We start from the raw sequence: 19,899 nt of genomic DNA, 5'->3' as shown, positions 1-19,899 counted from the left end.
TCAGAAGTCATCCGCATTCAAGGCCGCAAGTATCCATCAGCGGGACACATTTACCTCCAAATCCACAAATGTAGAAACATGAAAGAGCACACATTCGCGTCCTGGGCCTCTGGCTCTAACAAGATGGGCGCCGTACTCATGCGATTACCACCACTAGAATCGCCCCTCCACATCGTCCACGTGATACGACGAATTGCCGGTCATCAAATGGTCACGGGTGAGGACAAAACGATCCGCCCGGTCAGAGCCCTCGCTATGAGCCGGATCCAGCACGGCTCAACCTTAACACCACCTCGTTCGCGCAGACCTGAACAAGATGACAGTTCTCCTGTGCACCATTTACAAGACTGCCTCGGGCCTCTCAAATGGCATCTCTACAAACACCTTCTCGTCCTTTGCACCAACAACTCTTTCGAAGATATTCAGGAAGCTCCCCTTGCCTCTCAAGGAACTCGCGTCCCCAGCCATTATCAACGACAGTGGTGAGCCCAAGCTACACGCATTGTGACGCTCACCGACATCCTCCCTGTGCAAGTGCACCCTCACTTCCAACTTGACCCCCTCCACTACACACGAAACTCGATCTCCAGGCTACCCGACCTCAGTACCGCGTTCCCTACCTCCGTGGACAGTAGTGCAATGATACTAAGGCGGTATATGTGGACGCGGAATCGTACCCTCTCTACCAGACACGCTCTAGCGATGGTCGATCACTCCTCCTCCTGCTTCTTTGGTGCATCCTTTGAGGCCCTCAACCAGCTGCAGTGGCGGCTGTTGCCATTGGCTACACCATCGAAAAAGAGGACAAATAACTGTGTAGCTCCCACACTATCACCGACTCGCAGGCTGCGTTTTTTTGTATTCACCGAGAGCCGAGTCTCCGAACTTGCCCTTTACCTTTCGGGCGCTACCCCCCACCAACAACATGCCGTTACCTAGGCACCCGGTCACGAAAACCTAAGTAGCAACATCAAGGCTCACATCCTAGCTCGCCATTCCCCCAACCGAGCGGGGACTCACAGTCCAGGTATACACCTCCTTTCGACCCACTGCTATACGCGACTTGGGACATTCTCATTAAATCGATGCATCTACCCCCCCCCCCCCCACAAACCTTTTTGTTCTCGGGATGCCTACACGCACCGCCTAATCCAGACTCTCACTTTCCCCATCTTGCACCACCTACACCACCTCCACTCAACACTATATGTACGAATGCATGCCCATGCTGCTGCACCATCTCTACTTTTCTCCAAATTGCATGGACATGCCCCGATAAAAAACATAATCTAAAATGCAAACGCGGCAAAGAGCAGGGGAAGATGGATAGATGGATGGATAGGAGCGCCCCTTTGAAACGGGGTGGTGGCAATTTCCACCATGCTCAGCTTTTATTTCTTTAATTTTTTTAACTGTGTTGTCAATTCTCATTAAGATTCGCCATCTTCTTTGCCTACGGTTTCCTACACTTCTAACCTTATGTCAAATCTCTGCTTTTCAGTCACCAATCCTCCAATCGCTTTTTGCTAACTTACACTGCAGATTTCTTTACATGACCATTGTTATCTTTAAACCCAAGGGCCTCCGGAAGAGTGACTGTGCCTGCATTGACATCCGGATGGATACCATCGCATTTGAGTATGAGGCGTTCAATTGTTTCCACAGATCTACCACACACTGCACATGTGTCATCTTCGGTAAATTTCATTTTGTAGCTGCATGTTCTAAGACACCCTGAACTAGCTTCAAAATGTAGAACACTGCCTCTTGAGTTATCATAGAAAAAATTCTTTCGTGATCTGCCTTTTCCAGTATCGATATAGTTCTACACTATGTTTCATTTCCATTGAATTAATGCAATTTTTAACTTCCGCGTTTTTACCTTGTCGTTTAATGCTCTTTCTTTCTTCGTGCTCATGACCGGCATACTTACTGGTTAGTTTTCTAGTTCTTTTCCGCCACTGTGAGTCAACGCTCTTTCTGTGTGAGCATTTAAATACCTTAGCTACCCACCTGTTATCGTCCAATTTTCTCAGGGGTTCTTCATATAGTATTTTACTCTTAGCTTGCCGTGCCTTGAAAGATTCCCAGCCCATATCTCCTTGTACTGCCTCGTTTGTGGTTTTGCCGTGGGCACCTAGTGCTAATCTTCCAACAGCTCTCTGATTTACGTCTAATCTCGACTGAACTTCTGCCCTTAAGCACAGAACCTCATTGCCGAAAGTAAGCCCCGGCACCATTATTCCATTATTCCTTATATTTGTTTTACCCCCATAATGCCCTATGTTTCATTACCCCGGCGTCTCTTCTTCCTTTTGCCCTAAGAGACTGTTCATGCTTTCCCGTGTAAATCTGCCCTTCGTTTAGCCATATCCCGAGGTATTTGTATTCGGCCACTTTGGGTGTTTCGTTGCCTTCTATTGTAAGCACCTGACCAGTTGTATGGTTGAAAATCATCGCACCGGACTTAGTTGCGCTAAACTTGAGTCCTGGAGCGTCTCCTTCGTCTCCACAGCAATTAACCAAAGTTTGTAAATCTTCCTGGCTATCTGCTAACAGCACAATATCGTCCGCATACATTAAACCCGGGAGTCGCTGCTCAACTACATTTCCGCCTAATCTGTACGACAGATTATAACCTAGATTACTTTAAATTACTGACCGGCTGACCAGCGCCACCCTGGAAGCCCAGGCAGCGCTTGTTGCCATGTCCACACCGTCGGTCGGAGCCATTGGGGTGTTGGACTCAAGACTCCACATGGCCTCCTCTGCCCAACTTCTTTCTCCCTCTAAGTGAATGTTTATTGTTTTCTTTCTTCCCACAATAAGGTCTTAATAAAGCTTTTTCTTTCTCCAGCTCTAGCTTGGGCGATCAGCAACGGCTGATTGCGTAGACCCGCAGGAAAACAGAAGCTATCGGAGTTCTGGGCTCATAACGCCGCCTAAAAGCGTCCCAGTCTGTCTTTCTTAACAAACCTTTGCACCACCCCCACCGCCAACTGGTATTATCTAAGGGCTCGGATCTAAATTCTTTAATGACTTCATTTTCTGAAAAAAAAACAGTCACCTTTCATTAAGGAGATAAAGGAAAAGAAGGCTAGAACACTGCCGGCTGTATTACTACAAGCGTTTTCGCCTTGGGCGAAACGTTGACTGCGTTGCTTTGCAAGCTGCAAATGAAGTCCCTAGTTTTATCGCTCATTACACCCCACCCGACAGAAACACCGGTAGTGTGCCGTCATTTTTGCGGCGTCAACCTTTCGGAGAGTGAAAGTGGCAAACCTATCGAAAAATCATAGAAAATATATTTTTGCGCCCATTAAATGGATATTTAATGAAGTATTCATCGGCACATGCCGCCACCATGCTCTTTGCGTCCTGTTTAGCACCATTTCTGCTAATACCAGCATCACAGTTCGGGAGGATGAACAACGACCGGCGTGCCTGTGCGTCATTTGCGCTCCAGAAATTCCTTTTAGAGATTCCTTCGCAACGGCCTGATGTGCGGTATGCGAAGAAAGTGACGCCTCACATACTGATATCTAAACAGCAGAAGTCGAGGCTGGCTTTTCTATCTGGAATGTGCTTCTCGTCGTCCGTAGAAACAGCAGTATAAGTAAAAGTGGTGATTCAATGGCGGCAAGAGAAGAATTTGCGCGGGAAGGCGGAAATAGTGCAGTTGTGCAGACTTTCTAACTTGCGCAATTTGCTGGCTTATCGACGGTCTGTATTTGGCAATAACGACAGACCAGGATGTTTGTGGTTTATAATCAGTGCACCTAGCCTTAGTGTTTTCTGCATGTCCTTTTAGAATCGGTATTGAGTTGAATCTATTCGAAACGTTATTTATTTAACTTGGTAACAGAAGGAATATCGACGCTGGCGGCATATAAAGGACGATTAGGATCAGAAAAGCAAACTATTACACAGTAAACTCTGGATAGCCACGCAGCTGCCGTTTGTGCTGGAAATTAACTTAGGCTTCGGGAGCACCGAGAATAAGAAGTACCTAGGCTCAAGACCTACTAAATTCGGGGAAGGCTGTTCGACATACCGGTTGCGAGACTTGCCAGAACTCCTGAGATCACGGTGGCGCAAGCGGCAATTGTGCATATCCAAAAAGGTGACGGTAGAGGTATGCCAGTATCATGATTAGATCTGTGTAAATATAAATAGGCTCAAATAAGATCAAAAGAAAAGGCAGATGTTGTGAGACTTGGTGCAATCATAACCGCAAAACAGCTTAAGGACGATCATTAATTTGTAAAGAATTCAGCAAGAAGGCCATGCTGACGCTTGTATTGGCATAGCATATTTTAGTAGTGATGAGTTTCTAACTGATCGCTTTAGGAGTATCAAGTAGCGAAGTGCCACCAACTTCTCAATTTGTCTGCTAGCCTTGACAAGCTGCGAACTATTCTCGAATAGCGTTAAGGGCAAATGAATAATTCAGGCACAATGTATAACAAGCTTTACTATAATTACCTAAGTATTAAACATAGCGATCAATGCTACCAAAACTACAACAGTGCTCAGTTTAAACCACAGAGGGTCATAATAAAACATTCGTGGTTAACAGCATGAATGCTGATAAGCAGCCTCAACATTTAGTGAGTAAATTTACTGCAAGATGTTTATTAGAAATGTTTAAAACTTTGCAGTGCCGGCGTTTAACGCGGCAGAAATTTCTTCGATGTGCCCTTACGTTGTATCCGACAGGACTTCTGTAATATTCCTGGCAGGTTGAAAATAGGTTCCGTTGTCAAAGCAGCGTTGAATAGTGAAGTGCATGCTTGGTGGCTTGGTTCCATTCTGTAGTGCTTGCCAAATAAGGAGCAGCTGAAGACTGAAGAGCAATAGCGTTGATATTCCAGCCCCCTGCAAGATGGCGGATCCATGACCTTAGCCATATTGAAAAGCATTTAGAGCATTTTTTTTCCTTAAGATAACTCGAATATAGAAGGTATGTCAGTTTCCGCGTGCGGAATTCTTATTTCGGCTGGAAAAATCATTGGGATATGTGGCTCTGGTACATCTCAGCCATCTGGCACTTCCAGTGGGAACAAAGCCAATCAATAGGAGGTTTTTGCGTTTCGGCTTGATCGAAATATGGCCAATGCCCCGAAAAAGTCAATCCACGAACTTCGGCTCAGCAGCCCTACGCAGCAGCTAGTGAGCCACCACGGCCAGTGATTGCCTAAGAATGGACTACATTTCATCTTACGAGCTTCTCGAATCGCATGCAGTGGCTTTCGTTTGCACGTGTAGGGTGGGGTGGGGCGAGCGTTATAAAATTTGAATTTTCCTATTGTTCGGTACCCCAACGTGGCAGCCACTATAGACATCGGAGAATCTATCTTTAGCACCGGCTCGTCGCACAGAATAGTATTTTATGAAGAGCAATATTATTTTCCGCTAGTATAACTAGGGTAGAACCGCAGGCACTTCGGACCCTTTCAAACACCACTCGTTTCTTAGCCTGCTACCGTTTGCATCACATGGCTCCGCAGCTCAGAAATCCGCTGGTGCCGTTGAGAGGTCAGGCTGTATTTTTACTATTCAGAAAAAATGGCATTCTAATGAACCTGGGGTAATTGAATTCCCCCTGCTTAATTCCCCGTACTCTTGGTAATACTTTTCTGCGTGAGCAAATTTATTAATAGGACAATAGAATGCAGCAGCTTGTCTAGCCAGCATGCGTGAATGAACGCGCAGGGGAGGAGGCGTGGTTAATTCGGACTAGAGAAGGAGCGAACTTGCTCGCTCAATGCTTTGCATGTACACAGTGTGAGCCACGGCTCAAGAGCTTTAAGAGTCTGGGCAAAAGCGGAGACAAGTAGAGCGTGAGCTTTTAGAAGCGTACCACTTCAAGAGAAAAGGCGATAACTGCATCAGTGATGCTTCTGTACTGCTGTATAATGTGGAAAAGAACTACCTTCGCGGCTTTTGTTGACCTCTGCAAAGGTTCGATTTGCCTTCCTTCTATCGTTGTCCCATTTGCTAGGCACGTGTGCACACTTCCTCTACTAGCCTCAGCGCTTTTAATGAATCCAGTTTATAGTTCGCGCTCTTTCCGTCTTCCTATGTTCTTCATGAGTCTGTCTTTTACGTGTGCGCGAGCAACCTTGCACCAAGTAGCCCAGCTAGCCCAAGTAGCCGAAGTAGGCCAGCAAGAAGCCCAGGTTCTTCTAAATATATTAAATATTTATCAGATAGTGTCCGCGTTTTCCAAGTTTCAATAACTCATAAGGCTATTACTAATGGCTGGCAAGAATTCTCTAACTTTAGTTAGGCGCATATAGGCAAAAATGAAAAAAAAAACTATTAGACTTTTGTTAATCACTTTACTAGTTAACATTATGCGTATGTTTTCTGAAGTCCGCCGACACCTAATTATTATGCCGCAGGAAGTTCTGTTTATCAGAAAAGCTTATTGTTATAAATTACTGGTGCGTTTCTTTCTAACAGCAGATATCAGCCTTCCTTCTTATCGGATTTTTATTGCGGTTTTTAATGAGCGAAAAATTTACAAGCAGTGCCCGCGTGTAACTGCCAGAGCGGTTGCGTATGCCTACGGCACGAACATTTATGTTCAATCAACTAGTTCAAGGACCTAAGTAGTTTACCTGCTAAGGTCGAGGCAAAGGCATAAAATTCTGCTGCGATGACTTCATTTAGGCTAGGGCGAAAAGCGAATGCGTCCATCTGACGTACGACGTCACTACATGTAAAGGGCCTCAAGTGGTACGAAGTTATCCGGTGCCCTTCACACCGGTTTGTTTTATGGCCCATGTGCAGTTTGGGCTATTAAACTGCACATGACATTCTAGATATGGCAAAGCTGACAGAACGAAATTCATAGATTGAAAATTAAAGGCCAGCACAAGGCTTGAAGGAGGCAAATATTGTTTTGATGCCTCCTCAGGTGTAGAAATATGATAGGGCCGTGCTGCGAAGTTTTCTTCCCAGGAAACGTTTTAATGAACACATTCAATAGCAGCACTTTTCAAATTACATAGGCCGAAGCAATTTTAGACTACTTATGAGCTATACTAGAAAGGAGATATGCAGCGGATCCACATCTTCACATCCAACAAAAGCAGCACTAAACTAACGGGAAAGCTGAAAGTTAGCCTTTGTGCTTTTCTATTTAGTGTTAAAAAAACACTCCACGCATCAACTTATCGGAAACGGTTTTCACATCCTTCGAGCTTGCAGCGAACAAATGACACTCAAATTATCCCTTTTTATATGAATATCATCCTATAGGATCTACGCCCGAATGTGCAACCGTTGGGGACCAAACAGACACTTACTTAGACGAAAGAAAAATGCGAACTGTTCACAGACGTTTCAGCAAGCTGGTAAGTAAATTTTTGCAAGTTACTTTCCACAAGTTAGCAAGCTTCGAAGATTGAATAAACTACCCGCTACGCGCTGCGTTTTGGTGGCAGGTTACCGTGAATAAGTCAGCTGCTCTTGTCACTGTTTTGGGGGTATTACTTCTTTGTTCCTCTCGGTTGCCGTTCTTCCTTAAAAACTGCCCGTTTCTTCACGGAAGCTGTATTGAATTTAGTCGATTCATTGTTAAATTTTAAAATGCCAAGGTGTAGATGAAGGTTAGTGATGATATGCGATCTCTGGCGGACACCTAGTAAGCATAAACTCAGAAGGGTGTGTTTGAAGCGGAATGCATTGAGAAAAGCGCTGGAACTCGCGTCTTAAAGGGCACAAGTTGTTAAAACATCCTAGCGATTTGCGCTGCGGCTGTGAGGTGTGATTTGTTTAAGCGCGGTAGAGGATTGTGATATTGCGCAACATCCCATCAGTTTTTCTGCAATGTTGGCAACTGATCCCCAACCAAACAGTGTGGACTTCGGCTGCAGCAACGGTGCCGAAACAGCGCTGGCTATAGCCAAAGTTGGATGGCTTTTTATATGATTTAAATTAAATTCCGCATTGTATAATCTCTTCCTGTGCATCGGGCCTCGGACTTACTGCTGGTAAGAAGAAATTAGGGACGCAGTATTGAGACCAAATATCTCTGCTCGCACTTAATCCTACTAGGCTGTTTTCAAACCCAAGCCGCTCAGTTTTTCTCCTCGTCTCAGTTGCAGCGATATAAAATACGACAATAGTGGCATCGGTGGAGGAGGAAGAAAAACTTGTGGCCTTTTTTTAAGCAGTGACAAAATATCGGAGGCTGTCTAGATTTCAACTTACAACAATCCAATACCTTGTCCCAGCGGGTATTTCGGCAGACAGTTCTTCCCGAATGTGACTTGCACGCACGGGCCCCATTATAGGTGTCTCTTAGAACTCGCGCGATCAGCCAGCTTCTTTTATTTTGCCTTAAAATAGTAATAATCTTTATTGAAATAGCATTAGAGTGTCGTAAGGCCGAAACCTCGCCCATGTCCTGTATCATGTAGTTAGCTGTTTGGTGGTGAGAGGTCAGGTCACCTTGTAACATCAACACACCCCGCCCTGATGGGCCCCATTGATGGTTCTAAACAGGTCACGTGGCCTTGTGACGTAATCACAACCTACTACAGGTTGTGAGTGATCGATTTTCATACCGCAACCTAGGCAGAGAATGAAAATGTAAGTATGAAAAAGTCTGATATCTAAAATTATCAGCACCGTCACAGCACCCACTGCAGCTAGCACCCTGTACATTTAAGGCGCTTGGTGGAAAGAGAAGTGCAAAGAAACTGACCTAAACGTACACAGATGCTGCTGCACAAGCTTCGACGAATGTCGAACATCTTGAGGTGACTTAAGCACCCGCACAGTTCTACTTACACCGTTAGGCAAGAAACACCAATTAAAATACAAAACTCCGAGACTCTTCACTTCATGCATACCGGCCTTAATATATGCTCCGCTAGTGTTGGCACACATGCAAACAAATAGCCCGACGTTATTCAGGTTCCGGTGTGTTTTCCTTAGCATTTAAATATGTGGTAAGTGCGTGTGGTCAGAATTGGTGCCGCTTACCTTAGAATGTACAAATGGGAATGCAACCGCAAGGATCACTAAGCCGAGTGAAGGACCAGCAGCGGCGTTGTACACCATTATCATGGCCTGCGGGATGCAAGATACGTCATCTGCTTTGTACATCAAAGAGAACACACTGGTTACATTACAGAGCTCTGTTAATCTCGTGCATTACCACCGGCATGCTTATTAGGGCTTAACAAGCATACTTATTTCTGATCATGAAACACATTCTTATGCGGGTTACATTATTCTCAACACTGCACGGTTTGTCGTGATGTTTATTGATCGAATAGACAACACACATATCAGGTCCGGAAAGCCAACAGTCATTAACAACAGTTCAAAATGAGTACGCGACTATTTTTCTAATGATAAAGATAACAAAAAATCTATTTGCTCTATGCTTATCTCTGTGTCGATGACAACTGACATCTTTCATTCGCATGTTGTGAATGAAGCCCCCGGAATTCTTTTTGTGCTGAATACCTAAAATGGCCCTCGTTTGGATAGCGCTGCTTGCACAAGGGGGTCCGCCATAATTGAAGCTCTCACTGTTCGATCCCGTTGCAAGTGCCACTTGCAACCTTACTGCACATTTTATGGACACCGGACCGGCCGAAGGTGGCACCGGGGAACACTGTGATGCTTGGGCTACACATAACATGAGCACCCTCAACAGTAAAAGTTTGGAGAACCACCGCCGTAGCTCAGTTGGTAGAGCACTGCACACGAATGCGGAGAATATGTGTACAGGTGCCACTGGTGGAATGCAGTTGACTTTTCTTGTATTTTGTAATCTTTTATTGTCAAGATAAAAACAATTATACAAGTAGTTTCCAATAATTAATTGCCACAAAATAATTCTTGATGCTTATGCTTATTTCGTGTACATGACTGTTAGCTTCCCTCATGTGTATGTGGTGTGGAGTTCCTTACTCCCCGATTTGTCAACTCGTGGCAGGCGCTATATACCAGTACTGCAGATAATTAGTATCTATCACACAAAAAACTTAAGGTATCAAAGAGCGCTACCCTTAGCAAAGAAAGACTGCTCTAAAAATGCATTTATAACATATTGTATTATTTACATAGTCATTTTGTTCGTTTTCTCTATGCTTAAACTGCAACATGAATGCTTTCCATGCATGCTGCAAGTAATGTTTCGAAGATTTTCACAAATAGGTCAAAAATAAATCTTTTGTCCGTTCAGTATGTTCAAGATGCATTAAAATATGGTAAAAAATAGATTAAATGCATTAAACGGCATTAAAAAAACTCCAAAAATATTCACTTAATACATTAAAAATATATATCCATTTGAGCTTAAAAACGTCCACTAGTCGGTTTTACCGGATGAGAGGGATTAATGTTAGCAACCATAGAAGTAATGAGTAACCCGGAAATTAGCGACAAGCAAAAGGAATCCCTCCCTGGTGAAACGCGGAGTTATCATTAATCAGCAGGTGTATAAGTATGCAAGGTCACGTGGTCGCCACACAGCAAATGGCGGCAGAAAGTGACAGCAGTTAACAGGAAGTTATAGGAAGAAATACATGGGCGTCTATGGGAGCCGGTCGACGTTGTCAGTTTGGTTCTCTTGGCTGACAAGTTTGGGCCCAGAGGTGCCCAAGGCCACCTTGCCGGTATGATGGCATAACATTCTCCACGCACAGTGTAAATAAGTGGTGATTACCTTCCTGCTAGAAGTTACTATAACCGAAAGGACGTCAGAAAAGGGAGCGTTTCCACTGTTCCCTGTCGGTGGATTTCATGCACTAAATTGGTCCACGCAGCTTGAAGTGTGCCGCTAATGTGTGTACGCGGACGGCGCCCATTTGTTAGAAATGAAGTGTATCATAGAGGAATTAAATTTGTATTTATGAATGCACACTTCCAATGCAGCATTTACCGAAACGCGGTTTCCAGCACTAGATTTTCCTACGGCAGCTTGAGGTGTGCTGCAAATATATTCACGCAGACTGGTCATTTGCTAAAATTCATGAGTACTTTCATAAATACTAAATTATTCTCCAAAATATACTTAAGTATACTTTGAATGGATTAATTTCGTAATTACGTATGTACTCTTTAGATACATTGCCAACATGCAAACGCCATGTCTCGAAACGCTATTTCGAACACTAGATTGTTCTTCGACAGGTAGAAAGGACTGCCCCTTATTAGAATGAAGTGTACTTGGAACGACTTGATTTCGTATTGAAAGCCATTGTCTGAACTCCGTTTGTTTGAATGAGAACAGGATGAAAAACTGAATATTGAAATGAAGACGCACACTTATGGCAAAGACAAACATAGCCCTGCTTTTCAGTCGTATTGCTATCGCCACGTATGTCCGTGCTTATCCTGGTTCACCTCGGACTGTTTTCGCCGCTACTTATGTCTTCCCAGTTCCTTTCAGTAAACCCCTGTCTTACAATACACCGGGTGTTTCAACGAACGCTTTCAAAAATTTGCAAATATAGCCTTTCTGATGTAAAATTATGTTTTTTTCGGCATAGTATTAACAGTGTTGGCAGACACTAGAAAACCGGTGCATCGTCTTAATAGTAAGATGGTTAAATAATTTTTAATGATTAACTTTTTAACTATTAGAGTTAGGTGCCAGGTCGCAATTGGAGATTTGTAGCCAGTGGTTGGTAATAGCCCCATCAGTTTTAGAGCGCAGCTCTTGGGCGTCCGTTCCTGGGTTTCGCGTCGTCGTCGGCGTTGTCGTCGGCCTCGTAACCAGCTCCGCCCCCCTTTCATCCCCCCAGCGCTAGCAGCGACCGACTGATACCGCTGGATGCCGCTGACGCCGCTAGAGAGTCAAGATAACGTGACTGCATAGAACACCGTCGCCGCCATGCAGAAAGAGGAGGAAAGGGTCCCCCCCCCCCCCCCCCCCTGTTCTTGTGTGGCGGATAGGGTGCTCTTCAGTTGCCGACGCGCCGGTTATTTCACGTAGGCCCCGGCACGTCGACGAATACGTGACCACCTTCCCACGGCTAGACCTGGTTCTTAGCGCTGCGGAAGCGAGGGTATCATATTGTTTGTGTCGGCATCGGCGGCGTTGTCTCTGAAACCAACTCCGCAGCTGGGGTTGACTCACTATCGAAAAGGTGAAACAGCTTATTTGCTGCGTTCAAATTTCGCATTAGGAAGTAACGTAATCGTCGGTAATTTTTAGAATTTCGAAAACGGACTACTTGTAGCGCTTTGGCTGGACGAAATTTGGCTTTTTCGACTAGTTACATGGACTCGAAGGATTGCTTTGCCTGCATGCTTTCGAAAGCACGTGTATTTTCGCCCGGCGCAGCCAGGTTTTGTCGTGGCTACAAGGACGAGGGTAATAGATTCTTTAAAAGAGCGCAAAAGACAGGGACACAGATAGAAAAGACACACACAGCGCTGACAGGGACAGTTTTTGAAGGACTAAAAACTGATATATCTACTACTAACGACAGACTACAAATCTCTGATTGCAACTAGTCGCCTAAGTCTGTTAGGAATTGAATTCTTTTGAATTAGTTATTCAGCTTACTACTTAAGACGTTCACTGGTTTTCTGATTTCCGCCAACATGGGTGATACTATGCAGCAAAGGCCATATTTTTTACCCAAAAAAGTCTACTTTTGAAAATTTTTGAGAGTGTTGGCTGAAACACCCGGTATATTTCTCCTAAAGTAAACGCCTCTAGGTTACGGGCAGATAACAGTGACAGCTTTCATATGCATAACGCACCTGGAAGATGTTCGTTTCTCTTCTTTTAATGGCAATTGGTGAAGATTTGATGTTCCCTATATATACGACGCATTTTTTTAACTTTTTAACCACGCCTCTGTATGGGCTCAGCTTACATACAAGAGCGGTCGTTTCTTCTGGGTAGGCTATACCTGTCAATCTCTGATAATATGGCAGCACCATCTTCGTTCTTCGAAGGGCTTCTAGAAATTGCTTTCAAAGCATTTGTAAATTTTAATGCGCATATATATTTGGCTTGAGCTCAAGTACTCATTCATTCAGGACATCCGAGCGCTTCGCGTATTCCTTCTTGGGCTGGTAAAAGTAACGCAGAATTCGCAGTCCGAAGGACCCCACACTTGATAAAACCAGTTTCTTTCTAAAAACTGTTTTCATCTGTGGCGCTTGGCGATACACTTTGAATTCAATTCAATGTTTATTTCCAGAAAGTGCCTAGAGGGTCTCCTTGACTAAAAGCTCTGAATTCAGTTTGTTCCGAAGGGTATTAAACTTGTAAACTTGTAACGAAGGGTATTAAAGTTGTATCCAATCGTGTACGTAAAAAAGATTTATAAAGACAGTTTTTGCGTTTATCTTTTTAGATGCTCTTTTGTCACCCATGGTTTCCTCGCTTTCTTAGTGCGTTCAAGTGCTTTAAATGGAAAATGTTTTTCATAGACAAGCGCGAAAACCTTGATAAATTCATTGTAAGCTTCACCCGCGTTACCTTTTGGTTTTACTAGTGACAAATCTTGGAATAATATTTCTTGTTTGAACAGCTCTAAACTGTTTTCATTAATGCACAGAGTGATCAAATCTTTCTACTGCCATTTCTTTGGCATTGAATTTACGCAGTGTGCAAGGAAACCCGGGCAATGTTCACTGATGTCGGATGAAATTGTGCCTGCACTGTGTATAGTTATATCAATGTTCGCTATCAAAAGGTCAAGTGCTGCAGATGTGTAACATGTAATGCGAGTTCAATGTTACAGTTTCATTTGGGAAACCAAACGAAAGCAAATTTCATATTAAATTCACGTGCAGGATGGCTATCTTCTAAAACATCGATGTTGAAATCACCCCCACCAGTCATATTAAGGTTATTTTATGACACGAAGTTTAAAAACTGTTCATAAAAATCAAGAAAGCGCATAACGTTTCCATTTGGGGGAGGGGGGGGGGGGTATACAACAGAAGTTACTTGGCTTTTATTTTGAAGTGTCAACATTTCATAGCCATCAGTGACCATACTGAATTCTGTAAGAATTTCACATTTCTTTTGAGCTGAAGAAAGTATCGCCACACCGCCACCTCGTCTACTTAAACGGTTAAGAAAAGAATGTCTCGTAGCCATCTATTTCCAGGATAGGGTAACTGTTTGAATACCATGTCTTTGACATCATTATCACATCAAACCTAAAGGAAAATTGCTGCAAAAGAAGGATGATGTCATCTTTGTGTTTAGCCGAACCCGTGTTAATATCCAGGACCGATTCACAAAAGTGAGGCTGAAAGTCGAGATTTGATGGTAAAACCAGTCCGTAATAATACATCTGTCTTCTTTTTTTTCGTTGGTAGAAGAAACTAAGCTTCTACAGTCGCGAGTAAAAAAAGATTAGCACTAGTGACGTGCCACAGGAGCGGAAGATTGCAACGCTCGGCGCTGCGGTTACGAACAGGCCGACAACAAAAGTACTAGGTCTCTTCGCAAAGTACGGCGCAGCGCTGGCCGCGCAGCGCAATTTTCTCTGCTCCAGTGACGTCATTGTGGTAATATTTTTCACTTGCAACTCTACACACTTTACTCATTATCATTATCAGTGGAAGAAGACGCAACCCTTGCCTGGCCGGAAAAGATTTTGTCGATGTCCAGTTCAGTAACAATCTGCACAGCCGGCATGCCATCGGACTGCGTTGCGAAGATCTTTCCATTGCTTGTCCAGACGTATTTCTAGCCATTTTCGTACTATTTCTTGACAGTCAGCGCTAGAAGCTTCTTAAGTACTGGGCATAGGTGTTCATTTCTGTCCTAGAGTGCTAACGCTAGGCGACCAGTCCTCTGAGCGGGAAAACATAAGTAAATTTTGATTTCACATTTAACTGCCCCTTCGTCTATCGATCTTTTCTTTGTAATTACTTTCTTTTTCGTGCCTGTGAACCAGGACCGTATTGCTAATTAAAACTGAATGAGTGACATCCAGCCATTTAACTCCGCCGTTAACTACAGATGCAGAACACACATGCGCTCACCTTTGTGATTGATCCCATGTAGACACAGAGGCAGCTGTACGCAGTCATGGTTCCGCCTAGGAGCAACGCTTAAGAAAAAAAGTCCATGATAGTGAAACGAATGAAAAAAGGCAAAATTCTGAATGGTGACGTATGTCTTTAATTCCCCAGGAACTACTTCCAATTTCACGCGACCGAAAGGAAGATTTTTGACAAGTGTACACAAGAGAATAACGGAGGACGGTATATAAACATACCCAAACCTCGCGTTATCCACAGGACATGGGAGTCGATATTCTTGACGCGTGGTGCCAGCACATCTACGTAGATTACAGCTGCGAGGGAGTTGATAATTGACGAAATTGAGCTGCGAAAAGTGGAGTAAGAGATTTTTTGTTGAAATTAAACAAGCCCGCATAATTCTAACGAGCGCGTTCCGGGAAAAAAGCCTCGAAAAATACGCACATACTCAAAGTTGTTAAAGTAGTACCTATATATAAAGATAGAGATCCAAACCAACCAGGTAGTTGCAGACCAATATCTGTACTGAGTGTGCTAAACACTCTCTTTGAAAAGGTAATTGCGCAACATGTCAAAATATCTTAAAGAAAATAATATTGACACATGCATTCGAAGAAGAGACAGAAGTAGTGCATGCGCTAGAAGAGGAAGAAGTTATTTGGCTCTCTCGCGCGCGATCGAACCACTGGGTGACCGCCGCAGGTTTTTCGTCTCTGCGCGGGTGTTCTTTTTGGCGTTGCACGCTACAGTTTGGTGGAGCAGTGCTGGGTACGCTTCCCGACCTGCAAACTCCGTACAGCGTCACTACGGATCTCACACCGGTTCACCAGCGACCGAGCCGCCGTCTCCGCGGAGAGTCGCCTGAATTTGGGCTCCTTCCCCCGCCAACAAGGACGACGCAGCCTCGACCGCCGAGTCCAACAGACATGGCCACTGAGACCAGGACCCCGCCGCCGATCCAGCCTCTACCGTCGAGTCCAACTGCCATGGCCGCTGACACCAGGCCCCTGGCGCCGATCCTTTGCCACCCACCGCGAACACTGCCATCTTTTCACGGTGACGTGTTCGAAGACGCTGAGGACTGGCTGGAGACGTTCGAGCGGGTCGCACGCTACAACGGCTGGTGCGACGAGCGCAAGCTGAATAACGTCTACTTTGCCCTGGAAGAGTCTGCTCGGACGTGGTTTGAAAACCACGAGGCTACACTTCCCACCTGGGAGACGTTCTGCCGTAGTCTCCTGGCTACGTTCCCCAACGCTGACCGCCGGGAGAAGGCTGAAGCTGCGCTGCACTCCCGAAATCAGCGCACAAACGAAAGCGTGCGCATGTACACCGAAGACATGGCCCGTCTTTTCAAGCGCGCCGACCCCAACATGACAGAGGAGAAGAAGCTGCGCCATCTCATGCGTGGGGTTAAGCAGGAGCTGTTCGCGGGCCTCGTGCGCAGCCCACCCCGCACGGTGGCGGAATTTCTAACCGAGGCGACCACGATGGAGACGACGCTGCAACAACGGGCCCGCCAGTACAACCGGGACATCAACTGCATGGTGCCCGAAGGCTTTTCGTCGTGTCTCGGCGGCAGTGCAGACACCTTGCAGAAACTAATTCGCTCCGTTGTCCGGGAGGAACTGCAACGGATCCATCTGCCCCAGGTTGCACCTGCGCCGCTGGCAGCGCTGACTGAAGTCGGCAGTGACGAGGTGCGACAGGCTGCGCAGGCACCTCTGTCCCCGAAGCGCCGTCCCGGTCGGATGACAGACCCACGTACGCATCCGTTGTACGTCGCACGACAGGCTACGGTCCCATTACCCCAACGCCTGGCGTGAGCAACATCGGCACATGTCACGGAAGCGTGCCTGGCTACGGTATGGCCCCGACGACCCCCGTGAGTAACATCGCCGCATATTCCGCACCCGCATCTGATACAGCTGGGCCACGCCCTCGCAAGTCGGATTTGTGGCGTACACCGGACCGCAGGCCTCTCTGCTACCACTGTGGGGAGCCCGGTCACCTCTACAGAGCATTTCCGTACCGCCAAGTTGGCCTTCGCGGTTTCCATCCCGACGCACCCTGCCCTCAGAACGGCGAACGACCGCATGAGATTGCGCTGCATCTCTGGGCACGCCAGAACCCTGCCTACTCTGGAAGGCGCGAGTCCCGTTTACCTTCGCCTCTCCGTTATCGCTCTTCCAGCCCTGGCCGCCAGAGTAGCTCTGCTGGCCGTCGCTCGCCGAGTCCGCGTCGGGAAAACTAACACCAGCGACCTCTGGAGGCAAGGCCGCTGACGTTGGGACGTGCAAAGATCATCCATCGCGAAACTCTCGAGCCGACGATACCTGGACAGAGAGAGGCAGCGACAGTATCAGATACGCTGCATCCGATTTGTGTGTGACAATTGATGGCACGGAGATTACCGCGCTGCTCGATACCGGTGCTGACTATTCTGTTATGAGCCGTGTCTTTGCTGGAGAACTTAAGAAAGTTCTGACACCGTGGACGGGGACCCCCATTCGCACCGCTGGTGGCCCCCTAATTTCCCCTGTGGGCAAGTGCACGGCTAGAGTTGGGATTAGTGGTTTCACGTACGTTGGTGAATTTGTCGTACTCTCCGAGTGTTCCAGAGACTTGATTCTGGGGATCGACTTCCTGCAGTCGAACGGCGCTGTGATTGACTTTCAGGAGGCACGTGTCACGTTCTCGACCAAACAGGCCGTGGCGCGCTTTGACTCCCGCGATCCCTGCAGCAATGCCCTGCGCGTTGTCGAGAACGACGGTACGGTGCCGCCGCGGTGCAGTGTTCTGGTGCTCGTGCGGAATGACCTCTTTCACGACTACGAGGGCCTATCGGACAGCCATAGTCCACTGCTGCTTAAGCGGGGACTTGCCGTTGCAAGAGGTCTCGTCCAACTACTGACGGCCGCACCCATGTCCTCCTGACTAACTTTGCCAACGAATATCAGCACCTGGCCAAAGGCATGGCTATTGCCTTCCTCCACGACTTTGCTGAGGTTCCAGGTTTGTGCACCGTGGGAGGACCCAGTCCGGAGTATGCTGGCCCACATCACGCTCTTCAGTCAGTCAGAATAAATCCTGCCCTGCCGTCGGTTCAGAGGGATCTTCTGTCGGACCTCTTGGCAGACTTTCCGGACTGTTTCGCTACGTGCTCGAGGGTCGGCCGAACTCCACTCGCCAAGCATCGTATCATCACTGATGAGACTACGCGACCCGTCTGCCAGCGCCCATATCGCGTTTCCCCGGTGGAGAGAGAAGCCATTCAGAATCAGGCTGCCGAGATGCTTGCAGACGATGTCATTCAGCCGTTCACCAGTCCGTGGGCATCGCCTGTGGTTCTTGTCAAAAAAAGGACAATACCCTGCGTTTCTGCGTGGACTACAGGAAACTTAACAACGTGACCAAAAAGGACGTTTACCCGCTGCCCAGGATAGATGACGCGCTCGACCGATTGCGGAATGCCCGATACTTCTCGTCATTAGATCTTAAAAGCGGGTACTGGCAAATCGAAGTGGACGAGCGAGACCGGTAGAAGACGGCTTTCGTGACGCCTGACGGCCTCTATGAGTTTAAAGTGCTTCCATTTGGTCTGTGCTCAGCACCGGCCACGTTCCAACGCATGATGGACACTGTTCTCTCCGGCTTGAAATAGCAGACCTGCTTGGTGTACCTGGACGATGTCGTTATATTATCGACCACCTTTGACCAGCACTTGGAGCGGTTGCGCATTGTGCTACAAGCGCTCAAATCTGCGCAACTCACCATCAAACCCGAGAAATGCCATTTTGGCTTTGAGGAACTCCGCATTCTTGGTCGCGTTGTCAGCGCACAAGGTGTTCGCCCGGACCCTGACAAGACCGCTGCCGTCTCAGGTTTTCCACGCCCAACTGACAAGAAGGCTGTTCGCCGGTTTTTGGGCCTGTGCTCCTATTATAGGCGCTTTATTCGAGATTTCTCGAAAATCGCGGAACCGCTGAACGCACTGACCCGTGACGACACGCCCTTCCTGTGGGGGACCGACGAAGAGGCTGCATTTATCGAGCTTCGCAGCCGTCTGCAAAGCACTTCGATACTCGGCCACTTCGACGAGCATGCTGCCACGGACATCCACACTGACGCCAGCAATGTTGGCCTTGGTGCAGAACTGATCCAGTGGCAAGACTGTGCAGAACGGGTCATCAGTTATGCTAGTCGAACACTTACGCGCTCCGAGGCCAATTATTCTACGACGGAGAAAGAATGTCTTGCAGTGATATGGGCCATCTGAAAGTTCCGACCGTACCTCTACGGACGACCCTTCCGTGTGGTAAGCGGCCACAACTCTTTATGCTGGCTGGCGAGCCTCAAAGACCCCTCAGGACGCTTGGCTAGATGGAGCTTACGCTTGCAAGAATACGACTTAACAGTAGTTTACAAGTCTGGCCGTAAGCATCAGGATGCGGATTGTTTGTCGCGCGCGCCTATCCCAATCAATACCGAAGAAACCACCGATGATTTTCCTTTCCTGGGCTCTGTTATAGTACCACCCAAATGGCCCAGCTTCAGAGGGCGGACTCGGAGTTGGCGCCGCTCATCGATTATCTCGAAGGCAGTGAAGGTCCCATTCCGCGTGTTTTTCTTCGAGGGCTTCACACCTTCACTTTACGGTCTGGTGTTCTCTACAAGCGCAACTTTGCCAACAGCGAAGAAGTGTTCCTACTTGTCGTACCATCACAGTTGCGGTCAGAGATCTTGAGTGCCTGCCATGATGCACCATCCGCCGGCCACCTTGGAGTCAGCCGTACACTCGCGCAGATTAGACAAAATATTATTGGCCCAGGTTACTCCCATCGGTGCGGGCCTACGTAAAAACATGCCGTGAATGCCAACGTCGGAAGACTCCTCCATTGAAAC

General features: G+C 46.7%; 1 protein-coding gene across 1 annotated transcript in view; it reads right to left on the bottom strand.

Moving 5' to 3' along the window:
• Positions 1 to 696: 696 nt before the first annotated feature.
• LOC149325562 (sodium-coupled monocarboxylate transporter 2-like) overlaps positions 697 to 19,899 on the bottom strand; it is a 49,946-nt gene continuing 30,743 nt past the window's right edge. Inside the window, exons 9-13 of the mRNA XM_089564334.1 lie at positions 15,231 to 15,340; positions 14,995 to 15,062; positions 9,001 to 9,087; positions 4,706 to 4,878; positions 697 to 784 (exon numbers count right to left, since the gene is read on the bottom strand). Coding sequence (XP_089420460.1) covers positions 697 to 784; positions 4,706 to 4,878; positions 9,001 to 9,087; positions 14,995 to 15,062; positions 15,231 to 15,340 — 526 coding nt within the window. The remainder of the gene's footprint in view (positions 785 to 4,705; positions 4,879 to 9,000; positions 9,088 to 14,994; positions 15,063 to 15,230; positions 15,341 to 19,899) is intronic.

The sequence above is a fragment of the Amblyomma mixtum genome, chromosome 10, assembly GCF_055824585.1.
Source record: "Amblyomma mixtum isolate Tamu chromosome 10, ASM5582458v1, whole genome shotgun sequence".
Classification (NCBI taxonomy): domain Eukaryota; kingdom Metazoa; phylum Arthropoda; class Arachnida; order Ixodida; family Ixodidae; genus Amblyomma; species Amblyomma mixtum.
The sequence above is the reverse complement of the archived record's forward strand: the minus strand, read 5'-3'. Positions and strand labels throughout refer to the sequence as shown.